Raw genomic sequence first — 15826 nt, forward strand, 5'->3', positions numbered from 1 at the left:
CGCGACAGCCATTGTGCAACCCACAAAATATAACCGATCTGTAAGACTGAAGGTCAATCTTGGCTGGTTCCAGGCCTCAGCGCTCAGCGCAAGACTAGAGTGTGAATAAGCAGATGAAGGTAGACAGTGGATTAAACTGTTTTAGGTTTATGTAAAAAAAAAAAAACTGCAGTTTATCATTATCAGCACCTGATGGTATGTACACTCCATTCCTTGATGGGTTTTCAAGTTGCAAATTAGATCATTTTTAATAAACCCATTTTGTTGTTTTCTTTGATTTTAAATGGAATAATTGAGGTCAGATTAATTAATGTCCAAAACGTCATCATCCGCTACAAACAGTCTGGACAAACTTGGGACCTATAGATACTGGACTGATCAATAAAAAAAAAGAAGTGCTGGAGTTTTAAGATCAAAATCACAAATGCAGGTCTTGACCACCAGGTGTAAACTTACAAATCACAACTAGAAAATGAAGACAGCTGAAGCGCATTTCAATACAGATACACGGTCAGCAGTGCGCTGGGGGAGTTGTAGGCTGGTTTTTATGAGGGAGTTAATTTTTTTTTTTCCTATCTACAACAGAAGTGATTTATCAAGGATGTGAATGATGAATGAATGCCAGATTACGTTCTGCTGCCACAGCACTGTGAATACTGATGTCAGGCAATTGCTTTCATATTATAGGTGCTACTTTTTCACAGATGCATTCGTATTTCTTTCCACAGGATACATCATAAAGGCCAGTGTCACTCAAAAGTGCACAATCTTCCCCAGTCGGGTCCTCTGCTTTCCAGTCATCAGGCGGTTTGCCCCAGGATCTGTAAGTAAGAGAGGAATGATGGCACGTCAGAATCAAACCCAACTTCATTCACAATGATGGGGTTGACAGGCATGTATAAAATCGCACTGGCAGACAGGCTGGGCTTCCCTATTAAACACTGAGATACCGAGTACAGTCGACCCTGCTGTTGAAGTTGCTAGTAATAGGGCCCTACAGTCCTTACGTTGTACTCTCATTTAGAGGCGTGTTGTCCAACCAGCGCCAGTCCCCTTCTGTTACCACATCAGTGAGTCCAACCCAGTGGAGTGCATTGATCTGTTGCTTTAAGAATGCCTAAACAGAAAACAAACCAGTTACAAGAGTTCTCCTGGCTGCCAGTGTGTGTTTTTTTTTTATGTCCAATTTTTTTTATGTCCACCTTTTAAAGACATTCCGTTTTCACCATCAGCGAATTATCAAACAAAACAAAAGCAGATAGATGTATTTGTAATTTTTTTTTTTAAACAAATACAACAGGTGTATCCATATAGAATGCAGAGATCAACGACGTCATGACTTCCAGAACTTGATCTGAGCCCCTCACTTTGTTAACAGGACTGCAGTACCTGCTCCTGTGAGCTCTGTATAGTCACCAGGTCTCCCCCAGCAGAAATGCAGGCATCCCGGCTTGAATTCCAGGTCAGTTTGTCCAGTGAGAAGTAGTAACACATGTCATTGAACAGCACCCAGTTCTTTGGACACATGTTACAACCGTTCTCTGAAATAAAAAAACGTATCTGTTAGTTGTAGATATCTGTAGCTTCATTAAATCGGGCAATTTTCAGGGGGAGGGGGGATTCAATTGTGACTATATTGACATCAAAGCAGAAACTTGAAATTTTTTTTCAACTGCCCCAATGAAACAAATCTGTATTTATCTACTTTTATTTCCTAAAAAGAACACAAGAAATTCAAGGCCAAGAAAAGGCCATTCGGCCCATCTCGCTTGCTTTGAGGCCAGCGCAGTATGTTAGCACTCGGAGGAAAGGAAAAACTAAAACAACTAATCAGGCCCGTCCATCCTCCAGGCGGCTAGCTAGAGGTCTTATTGTGGTCACAAAGAGGGTTATACAGTACTGTTTGTGATGGCATCCAGTCTTCTCTTGAAGGAGCCGCGAGTCTCTGTTTCAACAGTTGTCCTGCAGCCTGTTCCAATGGTTCACAGCCCTTTCTGTGACAAAGCTCCCATCGGACCCAACTGCCCTCTCTAACATACTTACTCTTCCAGTCTGCAACAGTTTTGCTCAGGTTGTGGTGCTCTGCAGTTATCTGATCCAGGCTGAAGCTGGTTTCATGGTAGTCTTTACGTGTTCTGAAGTCTGAGAGAAAAAGGCAACTTAACGGAAGATACAAATCAGAGTTTATGACTCCCTGCATGAAGTGAGGGGTGGACTAAAACATTGGCATGGCAAGATCAACTCAAGAGACAACAAGAAAGCAATCCTGTTCATCTGGTCTTACTAAGGCATTAGCCAAAACCCTTGTCTACATTTTCTTGAGCACGCACAGCATGTCATGCAAGGGATAACACACAATAGGGCGTGGGTCCTGTTGCATTAACATAGGGCTGTGGTTGGGTTGGAGGCAGGAAGCAGAGTTAACGGAACACAACCCACAAGCCCTGGAGAGTGTTATCCCGCTTAGAAAACATACACAATAATACATAGAAAAAAAACTTTTTTTTTTTTTTTTTTTTTTTTTTTTTTTTTAAACTAACAATATTATTGTATATTCTTCCGCTTTGGGGGAAAAATAGTCCAGCAGACACGGTTCAACTGGAGTTTTTCAACACTTATAAAACCAATAATACAATACTATTTTATCCCAGCCGGCATCAAAATAATTAAATTTAGCTCTCTGTCCAGCTACTTACCTCAAATGCCTGAAGCTAGTTAAAACGAGAGTACACGTAACCCAGAACGTGCTAGACCCGGGGGAAGGGCGAAATTTAGTCGCAGGATTTGCAATGCGCTAGGTCGCGACGGGGGGTAACTAGCCAAAACGGCTAAAATAACATTAAAATACGGCCAAAAACTTAGCGACTGTAAATACAGAAACTGCTTTTAGCAAAAATGATCGAGAAAAACAAGTGATAAGGCACAACAGAATAGTAATAAAAAAACTACACCCAGGCTCTCCGTTGCAAGTTTAATACGTTGTGTATTGATAATTTATTAATCGATCTGTAATTAGACAAAAAAATAAATAAAAAGGTTCTGCCGTGCATTAAGCTATATTTAAAACCCCTCAGCAGCCAATCACCGTGCAGCATCAGAACATTCCGTAAATAACTTACCCAACCTTTAAAAACCATTTTAAAAAGTTACATTTTTGCTTCTCAAACCCTGTCATGGCGATTAAGGGTGTTAAATTATCTAAGACTATCTTCCCCTAGGTTAGACCAAAGGAGTAAATTGTCTCAAATTTCCTGAGAAAACCAATACTTCAAAAGTTCAAACATACGAACTTTTAACATATGAGGTGTATCAATTGACAGATGAGGTGTATCAATTGCAGATTATTGAATGCTGAATAGCTAGCTGAGTAAAGTTCCGCAGTTCACAAAGTTACAGAACTGCAGTACACAAAGTTACAGAATGTCATTAATCAGTGAAAAATATTCAAAGGGTTGAATTAAACAAATCTCAGAGCTTCCCAGGTCAGGGTAATGCTCTGTGAACCTGTCTGTAATCAAACCAGTCAGCAGGAAGTCATTGTGATAAAAAAATTTTCAGAAACTCACAAACTCAGCCTACTTTTTTAAATTTATTGAAACATTACCAACACATTTTAAACCAAGTAAGTTTTCATTTAGTTGTCGGGCAAAATCCAGATTTTTGGAGACTAATATACCTAACAATCCTCACCAAAAATAATTAAGAAACGATATCTGTAGGGCTACTTGGTGTTGAGAAATTAAATGTTAAATAACACATTTCATGAAACTGGATTTGTGTGTGTGTGTGTGTGTGTGTGTGTGTGTGTGTAGACACTGCAAGAGACTCAGCACTCCGACCCTATACAATTTTGACCATCCTTGTCCGTTTTTTCAGGGAACACAAAAAAGATACAATGTCAAAAATACATAGCTTAACGGGCTGTGTTTGATAATAAACAGGCTTTCATTTAGATGTACTGTAGTTGGTTTTGTTAAAAACAAACAAAAAAATTACAGTATCTAAAACTGTTTAATGATTAACTGTTTTATATTACAGTAGCTGGTCTCGTTCGCGTTCTTTTGGCTGCATTTTCGTCAGGTGAAACTGGAGGAAGCGCTGTGTAACTGCACAATAAAGACTGATTTGGCATGCGAGAAAAACAAAACAAAACAAAAACGCAGGCGGTGACGGATATTCAGATCAATTGTAACATTTAAGGAGATGGGCTTTGTAGCAGATAACTGGTTACGCAGTCGGAAATCGCGTGTGACGGGTAAGTGCATTAATTTGTTGCGTATATATTTAATGGGGATTGATTTTATTCTGAAGACAAGGACCGTAAACCGTGACTGACCTGTATCTGAGGAATGCTGGCTGACTTACTTTCAAATTCAGATCATCATATCATCAAAACAAACGTGAACAATCCTAAGCACTTTTTTAAATTATTTTTTAAACGGTTCAGTGTACTCACAGAGCACCCCCAGGGCAATACTGACTGCCAGTAGCAGGCAGCTCAGAGCTGTAAGAAGCCACACAGCCCAGCCACAGGAAGCGGTTGAAGGATCAGAACTCCTTGATACTGAAAACAATAAAGAGGAATGAAATACATCGAGACATTTCAGGATTATAGGGGGGCTTCTTGAAAGTGGGGGTCGCTAACAAAACAAAATGTCACCAGTGCACCCCCCTCCACGGGGCAGGGAGGTGAAAATCTGATGACCATAGAACAGGATGGAAATAATAGCTGCTACAAGAGCCACAATTCACATTTCTATAGCGCCTTTCATAATAATAAAATAATAATAATAATAATAATAATCATCATCTCAAAGGGCGTCACACACAAATCAACAATTAAAGCATTAAATACGGAATTTGATAACGGAAATTAAAAAAAATTGTTTTTTATATATAAAAAAAAAAGTTTGTAGAAACGAACAATTAAAAGTGTCTAAAAACAAAATTGGAATTTATAACAAAAAAAACCCAACTAATTGTAAAATGAGAAAAACCTCAGATAAAAATCCAATTTATAAAAATGGAACAATTAAAAACAGCATTCATAAAAAAAAGGCAAAGGATACTGGAAGATCGGTAGTTTAATGAATACAGAATAAGTGATACAGCATTTATTTAAGACTTAGACTAGGGTTGACGATTTTTTTTTTCGGATTTATTTGATTTAAGTAGATTTTATTTTTATTTATATCGATTTCTTTTTTTGTAGTACTGTAGTTGTAGCTCTACAGTACCTCCAAACTGTACATTTTAGGATGTTGGAAATGGTGGTTTGTGAATAGTTACTTACCAAGCTAAATTACTCAATCTTAAATGAATACATAAATAAAACACATTAGTTATCATTGTGGCATCCTCGAAATGTGAACTACATGTGAACTATGGAGTACGCCAGAGAAAAATTCCCCTCACTCATCCCAGTCATTCTTTTCTTTCTTTGATTTCCTCTTTCTGTGTAAGTACAAACACAGTGTTACGTAGGACTACTTTGCTTTTTATAGTGTGTTCAATTGTTAAAGTTCCTGATTGCACCACTAAATAAACCTGCTCTCAGCAGTTCTTAACACAGAGCTCAATTGTCTATTTGGGAACCCATTGCACAGAATCGCTTCTGCAAATATGTTAGTGACTGGGCATGCGCTCTATAACTGCGCGAGACAAGACTTCAGAATACCATTTCAGTGCAGTTTTTTTTTTTTTTTTTTCATCTTTGCTCCATTTATGCGCCACAGAATCGGAGGCAAGCCCCATTCGCGCTGTGATCAGAATACAGCCCTAAGATTTTTAGTTTATAGACAGTAGATTTTTAGATGTTTGAGTTAATAAAAAGTTTTTAAAACATAATGTCTTTTCCTTGAGAAACTATATAAAATAAAATAAGCTTTTATTTATTTATTTTTTTTACCTAATGACACACATCCAATTTTCATTAATCTATTAATTGCTATTTCCTAAAATTACACACAGCTTTGTAGTTTTCCATATACTTAACGAAAATCTGACAAATTGAAAACATTGGACATTTCAAAATCCAACATTAAATACTAGACTGTAAGACCGAGTGTTTAACTTTAAAACACTTATTTGTCAAACTTATCATTCTAATTTAGGATTTAAACACCCTGTGATGTCTATTTTGTAAACTCTTGGACGTGTTTATGATTTGTAACCTTTTTTAAGCATTTGTAAGCGTTTATAGCAGCGCTGGTGTTTAAAATCGAAACATTAAACTTGGCAAAAGCGGCACAGATTAAACACGTAACGTTTAACAATTATCCGAAATAATTGTTTAGTCCCAAATGACTAAACACCAGTGTGACACCTGATGACGTATAAACACTGCTGTTTAGGAACAGAACGTTTCTATTATACTATACACACATGCCATTTAGATATTAGACGCGTCACACGTTCTTTGCTTTTACAGTGCACTGTACTACGATTATGGCTTCCGGTAGACTTTTACGATATAATTTATGTAGTTTCTTTGATTACAAGATGTTAAATAAAAAAGACCTAAATTATCTTCATATAGTTTTTTTTGTTTGTTTTTTTGTTTTGTTAATAATTTCTCAATCCTAAAATTCTAGCTGATGCTAAACTTTTGGCCCGAGCTGTACATTTCTGACCAAAATACATGAAAAATCAAGAAAAGAGAAGTCAGGACATTTCAAGAGGATGTGGTTCATCGTGGCAAGATTGAAACAGCTCATGAAGTTACAGATGACTGGGGCAGCAGTGTGGAGTAGTGGTTAGGGCTCTGAACTCTTGAGCCCTAAGATGGACAGCACTTAAACCAATGAATTGGTTTAACACCAGCATATGGAAAGACAAGCATCACCCAACACTCCTGGAACCTGACATTCTTAATAAGGTGAATGTGAATAGCAAGCTTCATGACAGCTGGATAGGCAGCTCTTCAGACACTGTACGTGGGGAATTGAGTCTGCCTCCGCTGTTTGACAATATTAATAATTGGGGAGCTGGGTTCATGAAAAATCACACTGTTAGTTGGATGGGGAAATGTAAATGCGCATGTAAATAATTATATTATGTGAAGACGGTTTTAGACTACCAATAATCTGTATAATAATTAGAACTAATGGCAGCACATGCTAAACTGGAAAATGCTGCAATCTCACTGTTGGGTAGATTGTCTATGGAAGGTTCCCAGCCCAGAATAAAGAAAAGGAGACTCTCACTCTCTAAACTAGGAGGGCTATCCTTGCCTCTTCTTGAGAAATATTTTTTTCAGCTGCAAGGCTAAATTCGGTCCAATACTGGACTTTCAAATATGTTAATAACTGTTTGCCCACATCATGAAATCATTTGGAAAACAATCTGACTATTCACATCTCCTAACTGGTCCCAAAGAAAAGTGTTTAAACATTTACAATAACATGTCTGACAATGTTTTTAAAAAAAATGATTATTTGAAACCGGAGAACATATCAGTCCACAAAAATAGAGGCAACTAACAAGGCCTTGATGTCACAAATTCACTGTTAGGAAGAACATCCATCCTGATAATAATAATAATAATAATAATAATAATAATAATAATGGTCATCATAATCTTTGTTAGATAGCATCTTTCATTATAAGGATCTTAAAGCTCTTCTTAAGAAAAAGCCATAAAAAAGACCATGCAACTGCAGATCGCAAATAAAAACTAATAGCCAAACACTTGTACCCTTTTTACATGCAATATAGGATCACAGATCACTGAAATAAGAAACAAGCAAGCAGAATGCATAATTTAAAAAAAAAAAACAACATTACAAATCAGACAACATAGCAGATCACAAATAAAAAATAACTTGACACAATGCATGCAATATAATAAAGAACAGAAGGGTTTATATTATAATCTAGTACAAACAGGTGTGCAGTGTCTTATTAAACACTGATATGATAACTTTCACAATTATTTTCAGCAAATCAAGAGATCTTGCTAGGAATGCAGCGTTGGTGGCTGCACGAAGACAGCTTTGGCTCTCCCAGGCAGGAGTGCTGGATGGAGACAGCTTTGCTGGATCACCCCAGGTCACACTTTTGGTCCGGCGGTAGACGAAATGCTACAGCAGTCGCAGCGTGCAAGGGAATCCACCAGGGAGTTGGTGCGCCTTCTGCCAAAACGCCCACCGCCACCACGCAAGCCTGCAGCACAGTGGCACCCAAGGCCACAGCTGCAGAAGAAACAGGCAGACCCGTCCAGAGACAGCCTGCTACCGCTTTCCACGGGGGCAGGCATGCTTTTAAACGCCCTTTGCCTAGACAACAGACACAGGCTGCGCCGCAGTCAAAGGACCAGCACCAGCCCCAGGACATTGCTGTCACAAGCCCATGGCTCATCTTAATGTTTTTTTTTTATTTATACTTATTTTTTTCAGTATGGAACATTACTGTGACACAAACGGTCCTAGCTTGCAATTGGGTTGTATGCCATGTCCTTGCGACAGCTTGGGCATACTCACCCATTGTTAATATTCCCTACTTGAAAAGGAATGTTAGGTTATTATCATAATCCTGGTTCCCTGAACTAGGAATGTTAACAATTAACTTCGGGGTTGTGGTATTGATGGTCGCAGTCTTGAAAGAAAAAGGCATTGCTGGGGGGGTCTGCTATTTTGTGGTTGTGGGGCGGAGCTGCAGCACCAGCAACCTGCTCTAGTGAGAGTCTTTGGTATAGAGTTTTCAGCTCGGGTGTCTGGGGTTAATACCATTTTTTTTTTTTTTTTTTTTTTTTTTTTTTACAGATCTGGACAAAAGTTTTGCATCACCCTGTAGAATTAACTCATTTTGCTTCATAAAGTCGAATAAAACCTGCTGAATAATGTTATGTTAACATATTGAATTACATACCACTTTTGTATTTTTCCATATACTTAAATAATAATTTATTTATATATTTTTTTAATGTGACATTTCAAAATCTAACATGAAATACTGTACCACTATGGCTTCCGGTACACTTTTTTTTACGATATCATTTAGTAATTTCTTTGATTACATGATGTTAAATAAAAGATCTAAATTCTGTTCAGTTTTTTTTTTTGTTGTTAGATGTCTCAATCCTAAAATTTTAGGTGATCCTTTGGCCATAGCTGTACATTTCTGACCAAAATATGTAAAATACATGAAAAATCAAGAAAAGAGAACAAAGGCAGGACATTTCAAGAGGATGTGGTTCATAGTGACAGCAATGAAACAGCTCATGTGGTTACAGATGATAACTCACTGCTGGGAGGGGGGGGGGGGCTCATTAAGTCTGTCTATTTTCAGAAGCACATAAGAATTCACAAACGCCAAAAAATGTGTTTCTTAATAACACCACCACACGCATTTGTTCATTGTTTAGATTCAGTGTGGAGTCTCCTTTATCACAAAACAAACACTTGACCACAATGTCTGGACTGTGTTTGTGTGTAAATGATTAACAAATCTATTTCATGTCGTTTTCAGTACCATATTCTACACAGCTGGAGCTTTTCCTTGAAACATACTGAAATATTTTAATCATTTAAACTATTTGTGTACATCAATTTTATTTTTTTATCATGAACCTTCATTTTTGTACACTGCAGTTCAACCTTCACTGATATATGCAAAACTAACAATAAATAATCTTGTAATCGTGCATTAGATTTCACTGTAAAACATCTCAACCCATCATTTGTAGACGTTTAACAGCGGTCTCAAAATACAGGTTTGTTAATCAGACGCTCACAGAGACTTGAACTGAACATTTGCTAAAACACAGCAATGATAATAGCTCTGCTCTGACTGGCTAGCCTCAACAAGTGTGCAATCTTACTGGTTGCCTACAATCTCTCAGCCAGCACGCAATACCTGCACAAGGACGGACAGCACTTACCCTTTTGCTGTGCCTCGGGTCTCTGGGCTCGTGGCTGCTTGATGGCCATGTTCTCGTATATATGATCTGAGGGCTTGTCAGCCATCTCCATAGCTACTGCTTCGTGAGAAGTGGCAGAACTGACTGAGATAGAGGAAGTGCTGGCTCTTGTATTAATGATGCACGCTGAAGGGCATGGGCTGCAGCAGTATCTCTCAAATTAAAACATTTAAACCACATGGATGGCTTGCACTGTACCACCTACTTAGACCATTACCTTGGTGCTAAATTGGGGTCTGGTTCAACCCTAGTTATTTTATTACATTTTATTAAACCTTTATTTTACTAGAAAATCACTTTGAGATTAAAACCTCTTTTATTTTCAAGTGAGACCTAGGCAAGAAAGGTAGCAGCAGTACAATAAAACATATTTACAATACAAACATATAATTACAAAAATAAAATACATTTAAAACAGACATGTCATACTCAATACAATAAACAATCAGTGAAATCCATAAGTGACAAGGGTAATAAACTACTTATTATTCGTTTATTTAGCAGACGCCTTTATCCAAGGCGACTTAGAGAGACTAGGGTGTGTGAACTATGCATCAGCTGCAGAGTCACTTACAACATCTCACCTGAAAGACGGAGCACAAGGAGGTGAAGTGACTTGCTCAGGGTCACACAATGAGGCAGTGGCTAAAAACAAGCATAACTCTCACGTAGATAATCATGCAGCTTACTCTTGAATTGAAAAGTTATTTGGGACTGCAAGTTTAGACTGTAATTTATTCCAAGACCACTGAGCAAAATAAGCAAATGATCTTTTAGCAACCTCAGTACGCACTTTAGGAACTGTAAAATACAGAAGTGAGTTAAACCATTATCATTAAATTGGTCTAAATTAAACCCTATTCCATCGTACCAAACACTTGAATTGGTTGGACATACGGAAAGACAAGCATCACCCAACACTCCTGGAACCTTAATAAGGTGAATGTGAATAGCAAGCTTCATGACAGCTAGATAGGCAGCTCTTCAGATACTGTACATGGGGAATTGAGACAGCCTCCACTATATCCTCTCCACTGGGGGTTTCATCACCAGCGTGGGAATAATAAGAGATACCCGGCCCATGACATTAGAACTTACTGACTGCTCTGAAGCAAATGCGTTTTGACTTCAGGGTTCAGTTTCAATTCCCTAGTTTATCTCGCTCTAGAGGCATCGGCTGGATTCCACAAAGATCCTTCTTTACTGGAGGGTTTGTTTCTTCAACAAGGAGAGCAGGAACAGGGTGAACAACAGGAAACACTTTGCGCTTTCACTTCCTCCAGAACGTTTAGCACTTCCTCTTTCTCCTCATCCAATGGCCAGGATTAAAACGTTAGGGTCTGTCTCGCTGTCTGCATACAGACTTGCACCAGGAGCATTACTATGATTTATTTCTTAGCAGACACCCTTATCCAGGGTGACTTATAATTGTTACAAGATATCACATTATTTTTACATACAATTACCCATTTATACAGCTGGGTTTTTACTGGAGCAATCTAGGTAAAGTAACTTGATCAAGGGTACAGCAGCAGTGTCCCCCACCTGCGATTGAACCCACAACCCTCCGGTCAAGAGTCCTAACCACTACTCCACACTGAATTGAGAGCTAATTCAACACATTACCAGTGAAGAAAAACATGTTCACAATTGAAGAAATGACAAGACAGACATTTTTCAATCATTCTTTTTCAATGTTGTTATGGTACACTTCTTTTATTTCTTAATTTATTAAAGTTAACATTTTTATAAAAAAAAACAATAAGAAACAAACACCAAAAGGCACACACTGAACATTTTTTGTCTAAAAGAATTTATGATCTTATAGATTTAAAAACTTATGACCCTTTGATCTGTATTTTTGTTCACATTTTCTGGGATTTTGTCTGATATCTGTTAAATATTTGATTGAATAGACATTATTTATATATATATATATATATGAATGAGAGAGAGAGAGAGAGAGAGAGAGAGAGAGAGAGAGAGACACAACCAACCATTCTGTTTAAAATGTAAACTTTGTGTGGACACCCATTCTTTATTTTTTTCATCAATGTACACTGCAGTTATACACACGCATATATATGGGTCATTCTACAGAAAGGGGACAAATTGGGGTTGCAAAACAACCAGAATGAAACAAGAAATAATGTTAACGGCCTAAACACAAACTCAGCTGAGCTGACATTTGTATCTTTGTTCAAATTTGTTTTAGCACATAAATCTGTCGTTACTGTAACAACTAAAAACGGCTGTATAAAGAATATACAGCACATTGATTAGGCATTATGACATTACACATATTAGTGAAAATATTTTCAAAAAAGATACACTTTACTTAACAAATAAAAGGAGTTGTTTAGTTTTTGCACTTGCATCAGGTTTTGTACTGATATTTAATTAAATATGTTAGCAGCATTTTATATAGAACCCACACCCCTTTGCTAGCATAACCTCCACTCGTGCAGTTGTATTTACTACAATAACTATTGTTACGGTAATGTCAAAGACTTAAAATAAATATTTAAATACCTTTTATAATGACACTGCCCATTTTTTTAAATTAGAAATCGTAAAACTTTAAACCCCATGAAAGCATGTCACACACACCTTAAATAACAAATGAGGGCTCAAAACTTATGTAAGCACTACATTTTTTTTTTTTTTTTTAAATAAAAACACAACATCAATTCTTTTCAAAGAGATTAAAGTACTGACTGGGACTAACTGGTGATGATCGGTATAGCACTGCTGAGTAAAGCACCCATGTCTTCATTTGTCAGACGTCTTTATCCCAGGTGACTCACACAGGTGTTACAGGGCAGCGCAGGGTTACAATGCAAGCTTCACATTTAAACACAGTGTAGTTTACAGTAAGTGCAAATAAGAATACCACTAAAATACAATGCGAGACAGGAAGCAGCAACTTAAGATTACAACAAGTTAGATCTACAATGATGGAGTGCAGTCGTGCAAGGATAGTGCATTAGCTGTGTCTAGTCTGTCAGACAGCGTGCGTAACCTCAACTCACTGTCTGTCTCTTGTCAGTCAGCCTGTCAGTTTGGCATGTGTCTACTTTTTTTTCGGGAAGTCCTGCAGTTGGGAGAGAACGTCCCCTGTGGTCAGAGTTGTGACCTTCAGCCAATGAGGCATGACGCCTTACAATTTGGTGTAACCAGTCTCAGCCCACTGATGAGAGAAGGGGGGGGTTTGAGGAGCGGAGGAAATCTGTTCTACGGGTGATAAATATGATGTGAGAAGTGACAGCCTCACGGTTTGAATTCTTGATTGTTACTATTATTAAAATGTATGTATTAATATTGTATTATGTAACTTTGTTTTTTTAAGAATGGTTTAATTTAGTTATATATATATATATATATATATATATATATATATATATATATATATATAATTTCTTTTGCAATTTGTACAGAACTGAACATAATTGTGTTTGCTCATGAGTGCGGGAGTGTGTCTGTTTCTAGTGACTGTTCTGTTTTCACACAAAGAAAATTAATCCAGAAGATGGCGTCCTGTTATATTCACACTGAAATGCATAAAAATAAAGAAAGGTGAATTTAACCCATTAATACCAAATGCATTTCTTTGAGGGGAAGAAAAAATTCAGCACAAAAGCAGTGGTGTGTTTTTTTTAGGTATCATTTGATGCATTAACTTTTGCAATGAACAATTGACACCAATTGCCATTACATCATAAACATAAGGATAAAATGAAATAGTTACACTTTAGCACGTCACCTTAGTTTTGCATTAACACTGAAACTCTAATTACATTTTCTATTGCCGCACCTGTACAGTACACAGAATACAGCGTGTGTCTCCAGTTATAGTTGAAATCTAATTTTCACCAGTTTAGTTTCCCCCCGGGAGGGGAGTGCACCGTTCCTGGAGGTACTGCAATACCAGGTCGATGCGTGGAGTGGACGGAGCAAGCCCCTCTTCCATCTCCCAGTTCCAAAAATCAATTTAATATATGGTCCCCAGATAGGGGACGTATCAGATATTAAACTGATAAGAACAGATACTACACTTGATCTTAGCCAAAAGGCCGAGAAGCGATGCCGTTTCGCTCTCAAGACGAGAGCCGCGCCTCCGCCGAGATATTTCCCCGTCACGGTGACCTCACACTATCCCCTCCACAGCTGCATTTTAACACAAACATCGACACATACTAACAAATCACATTCCTGACGGCTGATACAAACTAGACGTGTTACATTGTTTAGCTGTATAAGATGTTATTTAACAACCCCCAGCATGCAGTGCGGTCTGTATATTTGAATAACCCCGCCCATTACAATGACGCACACCGGATTTCGGTTTCTAGCAATTTCTCTCCTTCAAGCGACGCATTTGTAAAAAAAAGTTTAATAAACCAAACCCGACACCAATAAACTGAGGAAAAAAACGCCACTTAATATCAATACAATAAATTTTGGGCTAGTTTACCGTTTACAATACCCCCAAAAAACAACTCTCTTTCTATTGATAACCCAAGTATCAGTTATAGACCTACTTCAAAACTGAAACAAGCCTCACTAAACATAATGTTTAAATACAGCAACCGATATTAAATTACTACAACTTACAATAAAATACTGCGTACCGTACATGTTCCATTTTCTAGTACGTACATTATTACAAAATTAAATACCAGCACATGGTAGTTTATTGAGAACATTGAAATGGTTCAATCTAATTAATTTACTGGAGAAGGCCCACAAATAACGCATACGTAGCTGGGCCGACGGTAAAGTAGAGAGCTCCAAAAATGTCACAAAACTTAAAATATATTGTACTAAGGCGAACTAAATTTAAAATACCCGCAGAAAACAAAAAAAAACACCCAAAATAAATAATAAAATATATACTGACCTGTCTGGCAAGAAAGGTTTCGACCGAAATTCAACACGACCCGGAGACGCCGAATTCAGTCAGAAAAAGCGTGTAATGATGCTTAAAAAAATAAACAAAACGTTTACAAAATACGTTAACAAAGTAATAACAGTAACAATAATGATAATACGTCAAGTAAATATAATTTAAAATACGTTTTAAATCGTCCCTCGTTTGACGCTCCTCGTCGCTCCCCGCTCCCGCGCTGTCCTCGAGCAGACAGAACCGCGACGTCACAGATGTGTTTTATGATAATTAGAGAATTAAACGATTATTGAGATTCCAAATGGATTTACTCAGTTTTACTTTACAACACGTGTAGGGCATTTAGAAGCTCGTGTTCGGCGCTTCTACCGTCATACTCAATTATAGATTCAAGTTTTACACATTTTAGCTGCCCAAAAAGGTATGTTTTGTTTCATATCAGTATTTATTTATTTATTTATTTATTTATTTATTTAATCTTTTAATTTAACCTTTCTGACTCGTTGATTGTATCACAGTTGTTGGTGTACCTGTGAGACAATTGGTCAGAAACGTATTTATTTTACACTACGAGCAGATTAACTGACTGCAAGCACCACTGTAAGAGATAGGGGCTGCATATCCACTTGCTGACACCAGAGGGGGCAAGCACCACTGTAAGAGATAGGGGCTGCAGATCCACTTGCTGACACCAGAGGGGGCAAGCACCACTGTAAGAGATGGGGGCTGCAGATCCAGTTGCTGACACCAGAGGGGGCAAGCACCACTGTAGTAAGAGATAGGGGCTGCAGATCCAGTTGCTGACACCAGAGGGGGCAAGCACCACTGTAAGAGATAGGGGCTGCAGATCCAGTTGCTGACACCAGAGGGGGCTGGCGCCACTGTAAGAGATAGGGGCTGCAGATCCAGTTGCTGACACCAGAGGGGGCCGGCGCCACTGTAAGAGATAGGGGCTGCATATCCATTTGCTGACACCAGAGGGGGCAAGCAACACTGTAAGA

The 15826-nt window shown here is 38.0% G+C and overlaps 1 protein-coding gene, 1 long non-coding RNA gene and 1 other non-coding gene across 4 annotated transcripts; all 3 read right to left on the reverse strand.

Moving 5' to 3' along the window:
* Nucleotides 1-131: 131 nt before the first annotated feature.
* On the reverse strand, nucleotides 132-10012 carry LOC117962541 (CD209 antigen-like protein E). 2 transcript variants are annotated; one of them, XM_034915136.2, is made up of 6 exons: nucleotides 9881-10012; nucleotides 4457-4564; nucleotides 2044-2142; nucleotides 1390-1541; nucleotides 1008-1117; nucleotides 132-821 (listed from the first exon to the last, which is right to left on the reverse strand). In XM_034915136.2, exons 1-6 carry the CDS (start codon nucleotides 9969-9971, stop codon nucleotides 677-679), a joined length of 705 nt encoding a protein of 234 aa, XP_034771027.2. In that variant the 5' UTR covers nucleotides 9972-10012; the 3' UTR covers nucleotides 132-676. The 2 variants fall into 2 exon arrangements, with proteins under 2 accessions (XP_034771027.2, XP_034771028.2); XM_034915137.2 differs by lacking the exon at nucleotides 4457-4564 and having other exon boundaries at nucleotides 9881-10007.
* Nucleotides 10013-11476: 1464 nt separating this feature from the next.
* On the reverse strand, nucleotides 11477-15158 carry LOC117970176 (uncharacterized). Its single transcript, XR_009311545.1, has 3 exons — nucleotides 14996-15158; nucleotides 14820-14900; nucleotides 11477-13109 (listed from the first exon to the last, which is right to left on the reverse strand). It is a non-coding gene; the product is annotated as an uncharacterized LOC117970176 (long non-coding RNA).
* On the reverse strand, nucleotides 13814-14004 carry LOC131709483 (U2 spliceosomal RNA). Its single transcript, XR_009311547.1, has one exon. It is a non-coding gene; the product is annotated as a U2 spliceosomal RNA (small nuclear RNA).
* Nucleotides 15159-15826: the final 668 nt, after the last annotated feature.

The sequence above is a fragment of the Acipenser ruthenus genome, chromosome 43 (genome assembly GCF_902713425.1).
Source record: "Acipenser ruthenus chromosome 43, fAciRut3.2 maternal haplotype, whole genome shotgun sequence".
Taxonomy (NCBI): Eukaryota; Metazoa; Chordata; class Actinopteri; order Acipenseriformes; family Acipenseridae; genus Acipenser; species Acipenser ruthenus.